Source organism: Scyliorhinus canicula, chromosome 9 (genome assembly GCF_902713615.1).
Source record: "Scyliorhinus canicula chromosome 9, sScyCan1.1, whole genome shotgun sequence".
Taxonomy (NCBI): domain Eukaryota; kingdom Metazoa; phylum Chordata; class Chondrichthyes; order Carcharhiniformes; family Scyliorhinidae; genus Scyliorhinus; species Scyliorhinus canicula.
This window is the reverse complement of record NC_052154.1, coordinates 189,396,719-189,417,711: the sequence shown is the minus strand read 5'-3', so window position 1 is coordinate 189,417,711 and position 20,993 is coordinate 189,396,719. Positions and strand designations below refer to the sequence as shown.

The 20,993-nt window shown below is 48.3% G+C and overlaps 1 protein-coding gene across 9 annotated transcripts in view; it reads left to right on the top strand.

Annotated features, from left to right (window-relative positions):
- Positions 1–20,993, top strand: part of ano5a (anoctamin 5a) — a 202,902-nt gene that overhangs the window by 169,426 nt on the left and 12,483 nt on the right. For all 9 annotated transcript variants that reach the window (XM_038808347.1, XM_038808344.1, XM_038808342.1 and 6 more), the window contains 5 exons: positions 709–783; positions 1,896–2,118; positions 7,086–7,255; positions 9,975–10,072; positions 17,919–18,049. In XM_038808347.1, coding sequence (XP_038664275.1) covers positions 709–783; positions 1,896–2,118; positions 7,086–7,255; positions 9,975–10,072; positions 17,919–18,049 — 697 coding nt within the window. The remainder of the gene's footprint in view (positions 1–708; positions 784–1,895; positions 2,119–7,085; positions 7,256–9,974; positions 10,073–17,918; positions 18,050–20,993) is intronic.

Here is a 20,993-nt window from a genome sequence, read left to right as displayed (position 1 = left end):
TTTCGTCCTCCCCTGGACATGCAATCAAATTTCCAGATTATTAGTTCAAAACCACGCAATCAATTCACCAACAATTGTTCACGCGTGTCAAAACCCAATAGCCACATGATCACCAGGGTGAACAGATCAGTTCCTGTTTGGGCACAGACACTCTTTCATTTTTGGAACCGTTTCCTTCTGAAACATTACCTTGCGTCTGTCCACTCCACAGAAAGGTGCCTGCCCCACGGAGCCAATCCAGCATGAACTGGTTTTTAGTTTCCCAAAATCAGCATTTCTTTTTTGTTTGCTTTTCGTTTTGGAAGAAGTCTCAACTCCATATTTCTGGTCCCACTGCCCCCCTATGTTCTGGGTGTACTTGTATCGATAAAGAGTGTGTGAAAGGAATTCTCTTCGAAATGTGTGTGGTGAGGTTACACTATTACACCTCGAGTCCCTTTACCTAAAATAAGTCTTCCTCCATTACCTGTGTTTATGAAAACGGCTTGAATTCTGAAAGTGATGGATTTTTGTTGAAATTCCACAGATTGGTAGAAGCCTGACCTGAAACTTTCCAAGCGGATAGCATGTTATATTTATTTGTTTGTCAAGTGTCTGATTTCAGATACACTGGATGGTGGGCAGAGATTTCAGTGGCCTGTGTAACATGATCGCAATTGGGGATGCTCTTGTTTTTGCTCTGTGTTAACACATGTTAACCTGTTTCAGGAAATGGAACCTTACATCCCAATATCAAACCAGGCATTACGCTCGTGTCTGTCGGGAGCTACAGTCTTGTTTTGGGTGAGTGGTGCTTTGAATTACTTGTTTATTGTTAACTACACTGACATCTAGTTTCCTTTCCAGGTGTGGCGACTTCTCCTCCCATCCACTGCATCCCAGTGGCTCCACTTTTTTCTCAGCAGCCCCTCCAGTAGCACAGTGGTTAGCAGTGTTGCTTCACAGTGCCAGGGACCCGGGTTCGATTCCAAGCTTGGGTCACTGTCTGTGCAGAGTCTGTACTGTCTCCCCGTGTCTGCGTGGGTTTCCTCCGGGTGCTCCGGTTTCCTCCCACATGTCCAAAAATGTGCAGGTTAGGTGAATTGGACATTCTGAATTCTCCCTCTGTGTTCTCGAACAGGTGCTGGAATGTGGCGACTAGGGGATTTTCACAGTAACTGCATTGCAGTTAATGTAAGCCTACTTGTGGCAAGAAAGATTATTATAAGATGTTAACGTTCGGTTTTAAAGCATTGCGGGGGTAAAACTGGACAAGTGAAGAAATGCATTTTCCACCTGTTGCATGAGAGCCAACCCACCCCAATATTCAGTCCCCCTGGAGTCTCGGGAGCAGAAGGTCAGTGTGATAATGTTGGTTTTTCACCTCTCCACGTTTCCATTCTCACTCACCGGCGTCTATTTATTTAATCGGCTCAGTAATTCCTCACAACATCAGTAATTCCTCACTACCTCCGTTTATGGTGTCAGTGCTCAATATATAAAAGCACATTGCAAAATTTCCAGTTTGCACATACAGAATTGTTACAGTGTAGAAGGAGGCCATTTGGCCCATTGTGTCTGTACCAGTTTTCCAAACAAGCATCAAGACATACTGGAAGAGTTTCTGCATGCTTCTGACAGGATTCAGGTTTTAATAAGTACATTTCCCAGATAAGGACAGAGAATATAAGCTCTGAACAAAATAAATCTTAAACTGATAACAGTAGCTCTTACGTCCTGGAGTGAGGTTAGAACCCACAATTATCTGACCATGCCAAATCAAAATTTTCGAGTGTGCAACACGTGAAAGTTGTTATCAGTCCAGTCGAGTTGGGGATTGGACAAATACTAGCCGCGATTATTCTCTTTTCCGTTCAGTGGCTTCAATTGTACTTCCAATGTTTACCTTTTCACAGATCTTTTTAATCCTGATCTGCATCGTTGCGGTTATAGTGTACCGCCTCTCAATGTACGCCTCCTTTGCCAAGATCACCGTGAATATGAGGAAGGTTAAATACATCGGTACATTCTTTACACCCCAGATGGTCACATCTGTCACAGCCTCCATACTGAACTTCATCATCATCATGATTCTCAACTTCTTCTACGAGAAGGTGGCAATCTGGATCACGGACCTTGGTAAAGCTCTGCATTTTACATTCTCCACCAGAGCCTGTTCCTTACTGAAATTTTACTGAAATGTTTAATGCACGACGCCAATTATTTAATTTAGTTTGTTCTGTTGAAAGGTAATGGGATTCTTTTTTATTCATTGATGAGATTGCGGGGTGGGGCGTGTGATGAATGTAGGAATTTCAGCTATATTGTGTTATACTTATTTGATGCAGTATGGCTTAAAAGTCTGGGTTAGTGTGTGCATAACTGCTGCAGTCACGTTTTAAAAGAACTCCTGGTTTGAAAGACAGCAAAGGTTTTGGGAGCTGGCGGTGTAATGAAACCATCCTAAAAAGCTTGGGCTAATGCAGTTTTGTTTGGATTAAGGGGATTCCTGGTGGAGTTAATTAGATTTCAACTTGGCAAGATGATGTCATTACTGGGAGGTGCAAAGTTATCAGGCATTTTGCAGGTGTCAGCAGAGTTATAGATGAAGCTGTGACCAGAGGCCAGGCAGTTTTTTCTCACTGAAATTCATTTAAAAGAGATTAACGTATCAGTAACAGTAACGAGGGGGCAGCACGGTGGTTAACACTGTTGTTTCACAGCTCCAGGATCCCAGGTTCGATTCCTGGCTTGGGTCACTGTGTGCGGAGACTGCACGTTCTCCCCGTGTCTGCATGGGTTTCCTCCGGGTGCTCCGGTTTCCTCCCACAGCCCAAAGATGTGCAGGTTAGGTGGATTGGCCATGCTAAATTGCTAAATTAGTGTCCAAAAAAAAGGTGACGAGGGGTTACTGGGTTATGGGGATAGGGTGGAGGTGGGGTTTATGTGTACTTTTTCCAAGGGCCGGTGCAAACTCAATGGGCCAAATGGCCTCCTTCTGTACTGTAAATTCTAAACAGTATTATCAAGCTACACAGACTTGGCTGAGAACAAGGGGAGCTGAAATAAACTGAGAAGCATCTTCTGAAGATGTACAGCCAGAGTTTCTTCATGGTTCTGACAGGAGTCAGATCTAATCTTTAAAGCAGTGTCAAAAGATCACTCTTTCTCAAAGAACATCTCTGTATAGTAGATTTTCCTATGTGCTAATGGTATTTAAATGGATTGAGAACTGAGATGGCATTTCTTATTTTTTGAGTGGGAATAAAGATAGTAGTTAAGGGTATTGTATTCACTGTGTTTAGTAGCATTGTTTAAGGGATAATTGCAAGCTATTTTCTGGTATGATGTTAAGTATATCTTAACACTGTGTTGGTAATAAAGTTTGTTTTATTCCACATCCCTATTTCCTTGTGCAATCACTCCTGGAGCAAGGTATCCTTTCCCCGCAGTCTTAGAAAATTAAAAGAAAATATTGGCGCATCTGACCATTATCCTCGCCACTCTTGGGGTTTGGTCTGTGATGGTAATAGGGGGCATCCCTTGTACAGCTGAGTCTCTTGCCAGGCCACTTCAGAGTACAGTCAACCAAATTGATGTTCGACTTAACGTTGGCCAAAATGACTGTTGTACCTACGCCACAAAAACTACAACAGTTCAAGAAGGGGAAGCACGATGGCACAGTGGTTAGCATTGCTGCCTCACGGCGCTGAGGACCTGGGTTCGAATCCCGGCCCTGGGTCACTGTCCATGTGGAGTTTGCACATTCCCCCCGTGTCTGCGTGGGTTTCACCCCCACAACCCAAAGATGTGCAGGATAGTCGGATTGGCCATGCTAAATTGCCCCCTAATTGGAAAAAATAATTGGGTACTCTAAATTTATATTAAAAAAAACAACAGTTCAAGAAGGCAGATCACCACCACTTTCTCGAGGGTAGTTAGGGATGGACAATGAATGCTGGCCTAACCAGCGACTTCCGCATCCTGCGACTGAATAAATAAAAAAAAATGATAGTACTGGAAAATCTCAGAGCGTCTGGCAGTATCAGCGGAGAAATAAAGCAGGGTTAACGTTTCGTGTCTCTGACCTTTGCATCAGAGCCCAGAGCCCTGGGCAGAAACATTGCAGATACAATTCAATCACAGAAGCGTGAACTGGTACATTTTTGTCGAAAGAGCAAATAGAGATGATATGAACCAATGAGCACAATTCTAAAGAGGTTGCAGGAGCAGAGATACCTGGGGTTTATGTGAGCACAAGACATCGGAGGCTGCAGGGCGGGCTGAGAAAGTGGAGTAATAGAGCATACCAGATCTTGGGTTTTATAAAGAGAGGCACAGAGAACAGAAATCAAGGAAGCTGTGATAAATCTGTATAAAATACAGCACTGGCCTCAACTGAAGCACTGTGTCCAATTGTGGACGCCACACTTTTTATGAAGGACGTGAAGATTTACAAGAACAGTTCCAGAGATGAGGGTCTTTGCACATGTGGCTATATTGGAGAAGCTGGGGTTGTTCTCCTTCAGGAAGAGATGGGGGAAGAGGATTGAGGTGTTCAAAGTCATGAGGTGTCCTGAACATTGCTCCCATCGGCAGAAGTGTCAGGGACCAGGGGACACCGATTTAAAGTGATTAGCAAAAGAACCAACGGCAATCGGGGGAACAACCTACATACACAGCAAGTAATTAGGATCTGGAATGCACTGTCTGAGAGTCAATCACTCTGGGAATTTGCAAAAGAGCCAGAAAATAAAAATGTTCGAAAAAGCAGAGTTACTTAAACAGAGAACGACTGCAGAATTCCGACATGCAAAGGCTGTTCTAGTGCGTGAGTCACAAGAAGTTAGTCTGCAGGTACAGCACGTAGTTAAGGCGAATGGAACAGGTGTAAATACGTTGGCAGTGGTTCAGAGGAGGTTGATTAGATTGATAGCCGGAATGAGCGGGTTGTCCTGAGGATAGGTTGGAAAGGCTGGGCTCACTTCCACTGGAGTTTAGAAAAGTGGGAGGTGACTTGATTAAAGCCCATCAGATCCGGAATGTTCTCGACAAGGTGGACGTGGAAAGGATGTTTCCTCTTGTGGGGGAGTCCAAAGCTAGAGGACACCCTTTTAAAATGAGGGGTTGCCCTTTTAGCACAGAGATGAGGAGATTTCTCCCAAGAGGGCGGTGTAACTTTGGCGCTCTCTGCCTCAGAAGGTGGGGTCACTGAATATTTTTAAGGCAAAGGTGGATAGATTCCCGTTAGGCAAGAAAATCGAAGGTTATCGGGGGTAGATGGGGATGTGGAATTTGAAACACAAACTGATAGATTATTGAATGGTGGGTCAGGCTCAATTATTGAATGGTGGATCAGGCTCAAAGGGCTGAATGGCCTATTTCATAAGTTAATTTTTTTTTAAATCTTGTTTTTAATAAATTTAAAGACCCAATTATTTTTGCCAATCCACCTACCCTGCACATCCTGGGTTGTGGGGGTGAAACTCACGCCGAAAGGGGGAGAATGTGCAAACTCCACACAGACAGTGACCCGGGAATCGAACCCGGGTCCTCGGCGGCGTGAGACAGCAGTGCTAACCACCACGCCACTGTGCCGTCCTATTTGATATGTTCATTATTAAGGAACTGCTAGGGAAGTACAACGCGCTGAGTTGCTCCTAAAGAGAGCTGACATAGACAGAGCAGTTGAGGTGGCCTCCTTCTGTGCTATAACCATTCTATGATTCCCACTCCCCTTGTGCTGCCTGACTTGCGGAAGGGCTTCAGTCCTTTCTGTTTTAAATATCTACCCATGGGTTTGCCTTTATGATGGCACAAGTAACCATGTTGGCTCAGTGGCAGCAGTCATACGTTAACTTGTAGGTTTGTGTCCCACTCGCTTTGTGCTGTACCATTTGGAGAAACCCTTTTGCGTAAGTGGGCTTTTTGCCCAAGTTAATGGAAGACTGGGGAAGAGGGCCTGAGAAAAGTCTTGGCATTGAACAGACTGATTGATCTACGGTGGCACTTTACTGGACAGAGACCATTTTTCTTTCATGGTCACTGATATTTCCCTCAAAGAGGCTCTGTTTTATTACAAATGGAAATGGAACCTAACTCTACACATTCCAATAGAGTAGGAGCACCTCTGGGGAAAATCTTAGACCTGTGTTTTCAGGACTGTGCGCATGTGTGTGCCGAGCGTTTTTCAGTATAGATGAATAAATGAGCAGTGGTTAGCACTGCTGCCTCACAGCACCAGGGACCCGGATTCAGTTCCACCTTGGGTGACTGGAGTTTGCACGTTCGCCCCGTGTCTCCAGGTACTCCGGCTTCCTCCCACAGTCCAAAGATGTGCAGGTTAGGTGGGTAGGCCTTGACAAATTACTGCTTAGGATTGGGCGGAATTATGGGGATAAGGCAACCTTTAAAAATGATGCCCTGATCTTCAAATAGACAAAGTTTCTGGCTGAGCCAGCGTGGCTTCGTGGGACTCGCCCTTTGCCATTTTGTTCAAACCAAATCTAGGACGATATGGAGAAAGAGCCGCCAATGGTGCCCGTGGCTCCAACTCCCCTTTTCCCACCCACTATCGGGCCTTTGCCAATATTCAGAAATATTCGACCCGTAGAATTCTCCTTTGCAAATGGTACTTAATTCTACACAATTGTTAATTTTCAAACGAAGATTGATAGATTTTCACAATCTAAAGGTATTTTTTTAAAAAGGTGGATCCATGGAGTTAGGTCACAGATCAGCTAGAACTCATTGAATGGCAGAACAGGTTGGAGGGGCTGAATGGCATACTCTGCTCCTTTATCTGCAGGAGCGTTGAGCTGGTGTCCTAACTACTCCATGTAGTCCTAACTACTCCATCTACTCCTAACTACTCCATGTACTCCAGGGGCTGTTTAGCACAGGGCTACATCGCTGGCTTTGAAAGCAGACCAAGCAGGCCAGCAGCACAGTTCGATTCCCATAACAGCCTCCCCGAACAGGCGCCGGAATGTGGCGACTAGGGGCTTTTCACAGTAACTTCATTTGAAGCCTACTCGTGACAATAAGCCATTTTCATTTCATTTCATGTGATAACCACGCTGTTTGTTCTCTTTTTCACTTCCCAGAGATCCCCAAAACCCATTTTGAGTACGAGAACCGGCTGACCATGAAAATGTTCCTCTTCCAATTCGTTAATTACTACACCTCCTGCTTCTACGTTGCCTTCTTCAAGGGCAAATTTATTGGCTACCCTGGAGATTATAACCGTCTGTTTGGATCATGGAGAAACGAGGAGGTAAGCCGGACAGCAACAACGCTGAAGCGAAGAAGAAAGAGAGGTGAATTGATAAGAGTCGGACAAGGTGATGAGAGGCATGGATAGAGTGGATAGCCAGAGACTTTTCCCCAGGGTGGAAATGGCTGTCATGAGGGGACAACATTTTGGAGGAAGGTATAGGGGAGATGTCAGAGGTAGGCTCCAGAGGGTGGTGGGTGCGTGGAATGCACTGCCAGCAAAGGTGGTAGAGTCTGAGTCATTAGGGACATTTAAACGACTCTTGGACAGGCACATGGACAGCAGTAAATTGAAGGAGTGTAGGTTAGGTTGATCTTAGATTAGGGTAAATGAGGGCAGTACGGTGGCGCAGTGGGTTAGCCCTGCTGCCTCACGGCGCCGAGGTCCCAGGTTCGATCCCGGCTCTGGGTCACTGTCCGTGCGGAGTTTGCACATTCTCCCCGTGTCTGCGTGGGTTTCGCCCCCACAACCCAAAGATGTGCAGGGTAGGTCAATTGGCCATATTTAATTGCCCCTTAATTGGAGAAAATTAATTGGGTATTCTAAATTTATAAAAAAAAAGATTAGGGTAAATGGTCGGCACAGCATAATGGGCTGAAGGGCCTGTGCTGTGCTGTTCTATGTTCTATGTAACATGTATTCATATAGGGCCTCGAACAAGGAAAACCATCCCAGGCTACATCAAAGGAGCACAGATTTTAGGGAACGTCTTAAAGTAGGAAAGCAGGATAGAGAGGCTGAAAGATCTGGGGCCTGAATCCCAATGCCTAGGACACGGGTAACTGAAGATACCGTCACCAAAGAAGGCCTTCTCCCGGGAGAGGCAAAACGGCGAGAACCAGTAGTGAGAAAATACTCCACAAAGAAAATGATCCTCTGGCTCCCCAACAGGAGGCCGGGACCCAGGCCAGGATATAGTCTGAATCAAGGGTAGGATTCTCCAGTCCGGCAGCCGGCCAATGGGATTACCGATTGTGGCCAGCCCATACCGTCGGGAAACCCGCGGGCGTTGGTGCGCTGCCAGCGGAGCGGAGAACCTCGCCGATGGGGAGTTCTGCTGGAATGTTTTGCCTTCCATGTGATGTGGTCGCTTCCCCAGTCAAGAACTGGTCAGTCCTCTCTTGAAGGCACACAAAGCGGGGTGCATGGCGGGATTTGAAAACAAGGATGAGAATTTTAATATTTTTTAAAATAAATTGACAGTACCCAATTATATTTTTCCCAATTGAGGGGCAATTTAGCATGGCCAATGCACCTAGACGGCACAGATTTTAGGGTTGTGGGGAGCGAGACCCACGCAGATGCGGGGATGAAGTGTGAACTCCACACGAGCAGTGACCCGGAGCCGGGATCGAAAACGGGTCCTCGATGCCGTGAGATAGCGGTGCGAACCACTGCGTCGCAGTGCGAACCACTGCGTCACAGTGCGAACCACTGCGTCACCGCGCCGCCCCATGGGGCCTCGTCATCAGAAACTTTGAACCGCTAAAGCCACACCCATGTTGACTGAAACCACAGACTGGCTCAGTTAGAGACTGAGGAACAATGCATGCTGGGCATGTGGTCGAACCCGGGTCCACGAGGATAAGAATTTTAAACAGATCTCGGTGATGTAGGCAGCAGGTCAATTACTCGCTCCAAATTAAAATCTTGCCCCACTATCTTTGCTGAAACGCATTACATGAACTATATGAATCGGTTGTTATAAAAACGTTTTTTTAAAAGACAATTGCTTGTAAATTATAATATCAGCGCGAAAATGGAAGGTTTGGTCAATTTAAACTTGATACCTGCTGGTTCATTGTTGGGGTCTCGTTCAATGCCTTGTCTTTGGACTGGAGTTGGAATTTAATGCTTTGGGTCCAGCACTCGGCCAAGTGCACCATCTGGTGGTTGGCCTTTGCCATTACACAAGTTTGATTTCAATGGAGGTACAATCTGAGGAAGAGACGAAAGACTTTCATTTGTTACATCGCTTTCCATGACCACCAGAGGGCCCCAAAGTGCTCTTACAGTACGTCTGAAGCGTAATGACTTTGTCGACATGTAGGAAGCAAAGCCTCCAATGTACGCAGGGAAAACTTCCACAAGCTGCAATGTGATGATGACGACCAGTTAATGTGTTCTGTTTCCGTGTTGTGGATTGATGGGTAAATATAGGCCAGGACAGCGGGACTAACTCCCCAGCAGTTTTTCTAGATAGTGCCATCCAGGCGAGCAAACAGATGGTGCCCCTGCTTCACATTTCATCCGAAAGGTGGAACCTCTGACAGTGCGGCATTCCCGCAGTGCTGGACTGTCAGCGTCAGCCTTGATTTTTGTTCTCAAGCCCCGGGGTGGGAGTTGTCCCAGAAACTTGCGACCCAAGAGCTACCAACTCAGGCATGGCGGACACCGGATAGAAGTCAGAAGATAGAAGACAGCCCTTGGCTGTCACCCATCCCACACAGTAAGCCATGGTGGCCACAGCATCTTGGGAAGTTTGGCTGTCCACGATTCCGTGCACTGAGGGGCTACCTTGATGTCCGATCGTGAGATGCCGACCGTGGGTGAACCATTCACAGTGGCACACATTCATGCTTCGCTGCTGTAAATTACTGTTTCATTGCGGGTAAAGAGACATTCCAAATGCACCGTTGGGCAATTGCAGATGTCAAACGCCCATGGCTTTAGTTTTATCATTGTTGCAACTGACTGCTCTGTGCTCCAATTTTCACAGTGTGACCCAGGTGGCTGCCTCATTGAACTGACCACGCAGCTTACCATTATTATGGCTGGGAAGCAAATCTGGGGCAATATACAGGAGTCATTCTGGCCGTAAGTACATTTCTCAATTGTTGCTTTTCAGGTACAGAAATGCATTGGCTAACATGGCAATGTTCAATGGTGAACTCTTCTCCCTGTACAACTGTTGTCAATATATCTTATAATAATGCTATTACATTTTTAAAAATAAATTTAGAGAATCCAATTAATTTTTTCCAATTAAGGGGCAATTTAGTGTGGCCAATTTACATAACCGGCACAGCTTTGGGTTGTGGGGGTGAGACCCACGGAGACACAGGGAGAATGTGCAAACTCCACACAGACAGTGACCCAGAGCCGGCATCGAACCTGGGACCTCGGCGCCATGAGGCAGCAGTGCTAATCACTGCGCCACCGTGCTGCCCCACAATGCTATTAAATAACTTAGTTTTCATAAACCTGTGGGCACGTCTGGATTAAGACTGCGTAAGAACCTAATTAGGAACAGAGATAAGCCCTTCAGCCCTTCCACTGAATAAGATTGTGGCTAATCTTCTATCTCAGCTGCACCTCCCCTCTCGATATCCCTTCATTCCCTGTGTTCTCAAAACTCAATCAATCTCAGTCTTCAATGTACTCGCCGGTGAAGCATCCACAGACCACAAGATAGCAGGCGCGATTCTCCGGCCTCGTTACGCTCTAGCTCAAGTCAAACAAAGCTGGTGAATAGCGGGAGAGGTCAAAAACGAGAACAGGCGCCAAACAGTTTGCGATGCAATCGGCCCGCTCCCGTCGGCGAAATCGGGATCTCGCCGTAGCAAGGCGAGAAACCAATTATCGCCACTTAAGCCCAATACAATTAACGGGAGCCACCCCCTATCCAACGTCCACCTGTCATTCAGCCGCCTCCTCAGCAAGTGGTCACTCCGGCGCCGATTTGTACTCCTTTCGAAAAACGTGAACCTGGCAAAAGGGCTTCTGTGAGGAGCCGAGGAGGTGAGTCGCCATCTTTGCTCACCACCATGCGGCACCATCATGCCAACCGCTGGACTGTGTACCCGGTCCTGGGGCAACCCTTGTCCCCACCTATCCACCCCACTGACCACCCGTAACCCCCCACCGACTGACGAGGCCTCTGGCCGCGCGGCTGAAAGCTATCACTAATAGGGAATTGGTAACCATGGTTAAGCGAGAACTTCACACAACCCAAGTGGATTCCTATGGGTGGGTGGGCCATGTAGCATGTGGGAATCATTGCCCCGCATCCCAGTTATGCCTTGATGCCGGGACACTGCCGGAGGCAACACCACACACAGCAGCCAACATCTCAACACCCAGGGGATGGGACACAGCTCCGGGGACATATCCACAGCCAAAGGGTGGGTAGGTGCCATGGGGAGGGGGGGGGGGGGGGGGGGGGGGGGGATGCCTGGAGAGATGGGCCAATTGATCAAGATGGCGCCGGAGCATGGCGACTCTCTGCGAGATCTCTCACTCAGACCCTTTTCTTTAATCTCTTATCACCCTTCTGACTTAGTAAAACTCTTTTTCACTTCATATATAATTCCCTGTAAGAACACTATTCACAACGCCCTATGCTGCTCTTGCTCATGTATTTGCTTTGTTTGGCCCCTTGTTCTGCACTGTAACCAATCACTGTTTGTCGATGTACCATTTGTCAAAGTACTCTGTCGACTATTCTTTTGTCTACCATGTATGTTCTGTACGTTCCCCTGGCCGCAGAAAAAGTACTTTTCACTGGTACTTCGGTACATGTGACAATAAATCACATCAGCCCGCATTATGAAAGAAGGCGACGATCATACCGGTTGTGCACAAAGCTGTTTCTTGTGTTTGACAATTCCCCACCTTCCAATGGTGCTGCCCCCTCCCCCACCATCCTGAACCCCCTTCTCCGGTTCCCTCAGTGATCCTCAACGTGCTTTGCCCTCCTAGCTCTACCCCTACATCTCGGTGTGTCCCCAGGATGCACATTAGAGATGGAGGCAGCCAGCTGCTTACCTTGTCCCGTGGCCTTTGATGCCCCTGGTGGGCATCCTCTGGGGCCAGTGGGCCCGGCTCACTTGTCGGCAGCACATGCGCAGCCGTACCGCCCTGTCCCGGGGGCTGACTATGAGATGTGGCCTCATCAGAGTGGAGGAACCTGGGAGAGCTGATGGCCATCATCCACACTCAGTGCCCCCCACTCCTTCCTGGTTGGTTCCCATAGGGCCTGAGGGTTCACCTTGGGGCGAAGGGGCAGCTGGTTCCAGCCCCGGCTGCCCCTGCATCATCTGGCTGTGCCAGCCCTGGCGGTTCCCCATGGTCCGCACCATCGTATCGACGTCCTTGGCGATGCTCCTCAATGACTGGGACAAGCTCTGCAGCGCCTCAGCCATTCCCATCTGAGAGCAGGACATGTCCCGCAGAACATCATCAAGGTCAGCCTGGTACTGGGTGACATCCCCCAGCGAGGTGGACATTCTGCCGAGACCCTCAGCCATGACCATCACCTACTGAGTGACGCCTTGGAAACCTTCACCAGTGGAGCCGATGTCGTGCACCAGTCTCTCCACTGCGGTCGCCACCCTAGCAGTGTTGGCCTCCGTGCCACGCGTTGCCAGCGACATCTCCTGCACCCGTAGCCTCTGGGACTCCTCCAACTGGCTTTGGATCTAGCTGGAGTGATGCTGACATCTCCCTCTGAATGTCTCGGCCGCTCCCTAACATCTCCATCAGCCCAGCGCAAACCTGTTCCACAGGCTCCGCATCAGGCTGGGACCCAGCTGGGTCCTGGAATCCAGCAGCCGTCCGACTGCTGTCTCGCCCGGGGGTTCCTGCCTCCACCTGATGTCCGTCAGCAGCTGTGTGGTGCTCACCAGATTGTGCCCCAGAAGCCTGACCGCTAACAATTCTCACCGAGGTGTGGGTATCTGAGCTGGTGGAGGGTGGCGATTACAGCTGTGCCGTGAGAATAACGATGGCATCCTCGGATCCTCTGAGATGGGACCGAGCACTCCAGACACTCGGGAGTAATAGAGCTTTGCAGCACAGAAAGAGGCCCTTCAGCCCATTGAATCTGTGCTGGCTGTCAAACACCTAACTATTAATCTCATTTTCCAGCACTTACTCTGTACCCGTGTAGGCTCTGGCGTTTCAAGTGCTCATCTAAATACTTCTTAAAAGTTGTGAGGGTTCCTGCCCCGACCACCCGAACGGGCAACAAGTTCCAGATTCCCGCTGCCCTCTCAGTGAAACAGTTCCTCCTCAAATCCCCTCTGAATCACCTGCCTAAAATCTATCTATGCCCCCTGGTTGTTGACCCTCTACTAAGAGGGTCTTATAATCTACCCTATCTATGTCCTTCATAATTTTATAGACCCCAATCCCACTCCCTCAGCCTTCTCTGCTCCAAGGAGAACAACCCCGGCCTAACCACTCTCTCCTCAAAGCTGAAACACTCCAGCCCAGGCAACATCCTGGTGAATCTCCTCTGCACCCTCTCCAATGTAATCACATCCTTCCTATAGTGTGGCGACCAGAACTGCGCACAGTACTCCAGCTGGGGCCTGGCGAGCGTATTATACAGCTCCATCATAACTTATATTCTATTCTGTGCCACGACTGATGTAGGCAAGGCAGGACAGCTCCAAGGCATGGTCTGCTCCTCTTGTTCCATGTGGCAGGCTGGAGACAGTTCCAGTCCCCAGGGTCAGCATGTGCGCAGGAAGTGTCTCCGGTTACAGCTCCTGGAAGCTCGAGTTTCAGAGCTGGAGCGGTTGCTGCAGTCACTGTGGAGCATTCGCGAGTCGGAGAGCATCGTGGATAGCACGTATAGAGAGGTGGTCACACCGCAGGCTCAGAATCCGCAGGCAGGAAGAGAATCGGAGACCGCCAGATAGAGCAAGAGAGGGAGGCAGGTAGTGCAGGAATCTCCTGTGGCCATTCCCCTGCAGAACAGATATCCCGTTTTGGATACTGTTGAGGGGAATGGCCTCTCAGGGGAAAGCAGCAACAGCCAAATCCGTGGCACCACGGTTGGTTCTGCTGCAGAGGGGAGGGGTGATAAGTGCGACAGTGCAATAGTTATAGGGGATTCAATTGTAAGGGGAATAGACAGGCGTTTCGGTGGCTGCAAACGCGACTCCAGGATGATATGTTGCCTCCCTGGTGCTAGGGTCAAGGATGTCTCGGAACGGGTACAGGACATTCTGGCAGGGGAGGGTGAACAGCCAGTGGTCATGGTACACATCGGTACAAACGACATAGGTAAAAAAGGGATGAGGTGCTAAAAGCAGAATACAGGGAGCCAGGAAGCAAGTTAAGAAATTAGACCTCGAAGGTAGTGATCTCAGGATTAGTACCGGTGCCACGTGCTGGTCAGAGTAGAAATAGCAGGATATATAGGATGAATACGTGGCTGAAGGGAAGGCGTCAGGGGGAGGGTTTCAGATTTCTGGAGCATTGGGACCGGTTCTGGGGAAGGTGGGACCTGTACAAAACTGGACGGGTTACACCTGGACAGGATTGGAACTGATGCCCGAGGGGGCTATTTGCTAGAGCGGTTGGGGAGTGTTTAAACTAATGTGGCAGGGGGATGGGAACCAATGCAGGAAGTCGGAAGGTAGTAAAACAGGGACAGGAACAAAAGGCAGTAAGGGGGAAAGTGTAAGGCAGAGAATCCAGAGTCAAAAATCAAAAAGGGAGACAGTACAGTGACTGAGGGGAGCTCAGTGAATAAGCCCAGTAATACTAAAAGGATTACAACGGGAAGTAAAAACATAAATGGAAAGCGACGCGGCAGGTTGTTACATGAAGAGATGGGCTCAACGACAAGGAAAATTAGGAGAAAAGTTAAGAGGAGAAATATCTTAGGAGAGGTTACTGATCAAGGTGTTAAGATTCAAAACAGAGGTATAAAAGCCAACATACGTATACTTTACCTGAATGCTCATAGTGTTTGGAATAAGGTAAATGAGTTGATGGTGCAAATCATCGTGAATGACTATGATTTAGTGGCCATTACTGAAACATGGTTAAAGGATGGTCAAGACTGGGAGTTAAATATCCGAGGGTATCAAACTATTCGGAAGGACAGAGTGGATGGTAAGGGAGGTGGTGTTGCTCTGTTATTTAAGGATGGCATCCGGGCAATAGTAAGGGATGACATCGGTGCTGTGGAGGATAAGGTTGAATCCATTTGGGTGGAAATCAGGAATAGTAAGGCGAAAAAGTCACTGATAGGAGTAGTCTATCGGCCACCAAATAGTAACGTTATGGTCGGGCAGGCAATAAACAAAGAACTAACTGATGCATGTAGAAATGGTACAGCAGTTATCATGGGGGATTTTAATCTACATGTCGATTGGTTTGACCAGGTCGGTCAAGGCAACCTTGAGGAGGAGTTTATAGAATGTATCCGCGATAGTTTCCTAGAACAGTATGTAATGGAACCTACAAGGGAACAAGTGGTCCTAGATCTTGTCCTGTGTAATGAGACATGATTGATTCATGATCTCATAGTTAGGGATCCTCTCGGAAGGAGCGGTCACAATATGGTGGAATTTAAAATACAGATGGAGGGTGAGAAGGTAAAATCAAACACTAGTGTTTTGTGCTTAAACAAAGGAGATTACAATGGGATGAGTGAAGAGCTATCTGAGGTAGGCTTTATGGTGAAACAGTTGAGGAACAGTGGAGAACCTTTCAAGCGATTTTTCACAGTGCTCAACAAAGGTTTATGCCAACAAAAAGGTAGGACGGTAGAAAGAGGGAAAATCGACCGTGGATATCTGAGGAAATAAGGGAGAGTATCAATTTGAAGGAAAAAGCATACAAAGTGGCAAAGATAAGTGGGAGACTAGAGGACTGGGAAATCTTTAGGGGGCAGCAGAAAGCTACTAAAAAAGCTATAAAGAAGAGTAAAATAGATTATGAGAGTAAACTTACTCAGAATATAAAAACAGATGGCAAAACTTTCTACAAATATATAAAACAAAAAAGAGTGGCTAAGGTAAATATTGGTCCTTTTAGAGGATGAGAAGGGAGATTTAATAATGGGAGATGAGGAAATGGCTGAGGAACTGAACAGGTTTTTTGGGTCCGTCTTCACAGTGGAAGACACAAATAACATGCCAGTGACTGATAGAAATGAGGCTATGTCAGGTGAGGACCTTGAGAGGATTGTTATCACTAAGGAGGGAGTGATGGGCAAGCTAATGGGGCTAAAGGTAGACAAGTCTCCTGGCCCTGATGGAATGCATCCCAGAGTGCTAAAAGAGATGGCTAGGGAAATTGCAAATGCACTTGTGATAATTTACCAAAATTCACTAGACTCTGGGGTGGTCCCGGCGGATTGAAAATTAGCAAACGTGACACCACTGTTTAAAAAAGGAGGTAGGCAGAAAGCGGGTAATTATAGGCCAGTTAGCTTAACTTACCAGTAGTAGGGAAGATGCTGGAATCTATCATCAAGAATGAAACAGCGAGGCATCTGGATGGAAATTGGGCAGACGCAGCATGGGTTCATAAAGGGCAGGTCATGCCTAACTAATTTAGTGGAATTGTTTGGGGACATTACCAGTGCAGTAGATAACGGGGAGCCAATGGATGTGGTATATCTGGAGTTCCAGAAAGCCTTTGACAAGGTGCCACACAAAAGGTTGCTGCATAAGATAAAGATGCATGGCATTAAGGGTAAAGTAGTAGCATGGATAGAGGATTGGTTAATTGATAGAAAGCAAAGAGTTGGGATAAATGGGTGTTTCTCTGGTTGGCAATCAGTAGCTAGTGGTGTCCCTCGGGGTTCAGGGTTGGGCCCACAATTGTTCACAATTTACACAGATGATTTGGAGTTGGGGGACCAAGGGCAATGTGTCCAAGTTTGCAGATGACACTAAAATGAGTGGGAAAGCAAAAAGTGCAGAGAACACCGGAAGTCTGCAGAGGGATTTGGATATGTTAAGTGAATGGGCTACTAGACCTGGCAGATGGAATACAATGTTGACAAATGTGAGGTTATCCATTTTGGTAGGAATAACAGCAAAAGGGATTATTATTTAAATGATAAAATATTAAAACATGCTGCTGTGCAGAGAGACCTGGGTGTGCTCGTGCATGAGTCGCAAAAAGTTTGCGGCTCATTTTACAGGTGCAACAGGTGATTAAGAAGGCAAATGGAATTTTGTCCTTCATTGCTAGATGGATGAAGTTTAAGACTAGGGAGGTTATGCTGCAATTGTATGAGGTGTTAGTGAGGCCACAGCTGGACTATTGTGTTCAGTTTTGGTCTCCTTACCTGAGAAAGGACGTACTGGCGCTGGAGGGTGTGCAGAGGAGATTCACTCGGTTAATCCCGGAGCTGAAGGGGTTGGATTACGAGGAGAGGTTGAGTAGACTGGGACTGTACTCGTTGGAATTTAGAAGGATGAGGGGGGACCTTATAGAAACATATAAAATTATGAAGGGAATAGATAGGATAGATGCGGGCAGGTTGTTTTCGCTGGCGGGTGACAGCAGAACTAGGGGGCACAGCCTCAAAATAAGGGGAAGTAGATTTAGGACTGAGTTTAGGAGGAACTTCTTCAACCAAAGGGTTGTGAATCTATGGAATTCCTTGCCCAGTGAAGCAGTTGAGGCTCCTTCATTACATGTTTTTAAGGTAAAGATAGATAGTTTTTTGAAGAATAAAGGGATTAAGGGTTATGGTGTTCGGGCCGGAAAGTGCAGCTGAGTCCACAAAAGATCAGCCATGATCTCATTGAATGGCGGAGCAGGCTCGAGGGGCCAGATGGCCTACTCCTGCTCCTAGTTCTTATGTATCCCATACACCTGCCCTGGTACTGTCGCTTTCCTAACACAGGAACCGGAAAACTCTCAGCACAAGAGACAATGACCTTTATCGTTCCTATTTCTGCAGCTGGGTGAAAAACTGGTGGGTGAGTCGGAAAGCCAGGCATCACCCGGAGAGGCTGTATTCCCGCTGGGAGCAGGATCATGACTTGCAAGACATGGGCCAGTTTGGCCTCTTCTATGAATATCTGGAAATGGGTGAGTGAAACAACTGATGAACATCACCTTTGCTCGGTCGATAACCAGGGGAGCAGTGTCCCTGACTGTGGTAAATGTAATATATGTTAATATATATGTTAATTCACACTGTTGTTGTAAGCGCAGTAGCGCTGTCCTACCACTAGGGGGAGTAGCACTGGGAGCACTTAGGAACTTGTACTGGGCTCCACCCTCGGTTCCGCCCATGACTCCTCCCCCTAGTGCAGCTGTATAAGTACCCGTGTCCAGAGTCAGCCTGGGTCACTATGAGTTCATCGACAGGTAACAGGCTGGCTCTGAAGTAAGTCGATTAAAGCCTAGATTCACATCGGAAACACGTTTCTGGTGAATTGATGGTTCCATCACTGACCCAGAACTGATCTGTAAATTTTCTGACGCCATTGCTCAGTTTCGGCTCCTGTCACAAAGGCCTTTCTTTCACAAGGTAGAGTTACCCAATTCCACGTTAGCTCAGCTCCCACGTTTCGACACAATGGTTTTGTATTTTTGACACTCTTAAATCTCCCTGCATGAAGCAGACAAGGGATTTATTCTGAAGCTTTTTCCAATGCTGCTTTCTTATTGGCTATTGGAATACATCCGGGATGCTTCGCAGAACTTCTTGGGCGCGATTCTCCGCTCCCACGATGGGTGGGAGAATAGCGGGAGGTCAGCTCCCGCACCTCCTGCTATTCTCCTACCCCCCCCCCCCCCCAAAATGCGTGTCCGGTTTTGCGACACGCCACTCGGAGAAATGCGGGCCGCCGTTTTTCACGGTGGCCCGCGATTCTCCGGCCCGGATGGGCCGAGCGGCCTGCCGTTCCCGACCTGTTCATGATGGCGGCAACCACACCTGGCCGCTGCTGTCGTGAACATGGCGCGCCAGGTAAGTGTGGGGCCTGTGGGGGGCGGATCGGGGATCAAGCACCACAATCGTGCTCGGGAGGGGACTGGCCCGCGATCGGTGCCCACCGATCGTTGGGCCGGCGTCTCAAGGGGACGCACTCTTTCCCCTCTGCCGCCCCGCAAGATCAAGCCGCCAAGTCTTGCGGGGCGGCTGAGGGGAAAGACGGCAACCGCGCATGTGCGGGTTTGAGCTGTCCAACCCACGCATGCGCGGCTGACGTCATTTGGCGCCGCCGCGTCATTCTTGGCGCGCCAGGCCTTGAAGCCAGGGACAAGGCCCGGCGGCCAGGTTTCCTGGTACGGCCCTCCTATCCCCCCGGGGAGGGGAGAATAGGGGGCCGGGAGAGGCTTCCGACGGCGTTGTGAACCTCTCCGGGTTTCACGACGGCGTCGGGCCTTGCGGAGAATTCCGCCCCTTGTTTTCCATTTGCCCCACCTTCTGATAAAGGGTAGATTAGAGAAGGGATATCTTGGTGTGCGTCCCGGGTCCTGTAGTTTGGCAGTTTCTAGCTTCTGCAGTATGCCCATATATTTTAAACTGAAGACTAGATATTATGAATTAATAGTGGCCGGGATTCGGGAGATGATGTTCTCCCACTGGAGTTGAATTGGATAAGGAAACAATTCCAAATTTCTGCATGGTAAGGAATACAAGGGATTCCCGAGGGAATCCCGCTGTCGGGTCCTCATTTTGAGCAGGCAGCCTGCTCGCGAGGCACCGCGGCCGGTCACCCCCCCATACACACCCCCACACACACACCCACACACATACACACACACACACACACACACACACACGCATCGCAATGCAGTCCCCCCTTCCTCCTCCCCACCCCTGGGTTTTCTGGGTCCATCCCTCTTCCCTCAATCCTGGGGTGACCCAACCCACATCTCCCCTTGCCCCCAGGGACCCCCTGGATAGGGGAACTCCCCCTGAAACCCTCTAACTAAAGAGACCCCCCCCCCCCCCCCCCACAGAGACCACCGAAATAAAGGAACTCACACATAGACTCCTTAAGTAAATGGAACCCCCCAGAGAGCCCCTCGCCAAAGGTAGACCTCCCCAAATACCCCTGAAATAAAGGGACGCCCCCCCGAGACCCCTAACAAAAGGAGCCCCCCCCTCCACAGACCCCCCCCAAATAGAGACCCTTGTCTGGAAGCTAGAGAGCAGTCCAGACAGGGACCGTGAAAAATAAATCACTGTTGTAACACCCACCTGGGGAATACACCGACTGACTCAGACAGAGGAAGCACCACGTGTGTATTCGTGCGAAGAGCAATGACCTTTGTTTATACCCCTCGTATTCTTTAGCTGCAAACCATTCATTCATTTCTCTTCGGGGTCTGACAGCTTCCACAAACACAGGAGTTAGCCTTGCTTTGTTCATCTTCAAAGAACAAAGAACAAAGAAAAGTACAGCACAGGAACAGGCCCTTTGGCCCTCCAAGCCCGTGCTGACCATGCTGCCCGAATAAACTAAAATCTTCTACACTTCCTGGGTCCGTATCCCTCTATCCCCATCCTATTCATGTATTTGTCAAGATGCCCCTTAAATGTCACTATCGCCCCTGCTTCCACCACCTCCCCCGGCAGCGAGTTCCAGGCACCCACTACCATATGTGTAAAAAAAACTTGTCTCGTACATAGAACATAGAACATCACAGCGCAGTACAGGCCCTTCGGCCCTCGATGTTGCGCCGACCCATGAAACCATCTGAAGCCTATCTGACCTACACTATAGAATCTCCTCTAAACCTTGCCCCTCACACCTTAAACCTATGCCCCCTAGTAATTGACCCCTCCACTCTGGGAAAAAGCCTCTGACTAACCACTCTGTCTATGCCCCTCATAATTTTGTAGACCTCTATCAGGTCGTCCCTTAACCTCTGTTGTTCCAGTGAGAACAAACCGAGTTTATTCAACCGCTCCTCATAACTAATGGCCTCCATACTAGTCAACATCCTGGTAAATCTCTTCACCCTTTCTAAAGCCTCCACATCCTTCTGGTAGTGTGGCAACCAGAATTGAACACTA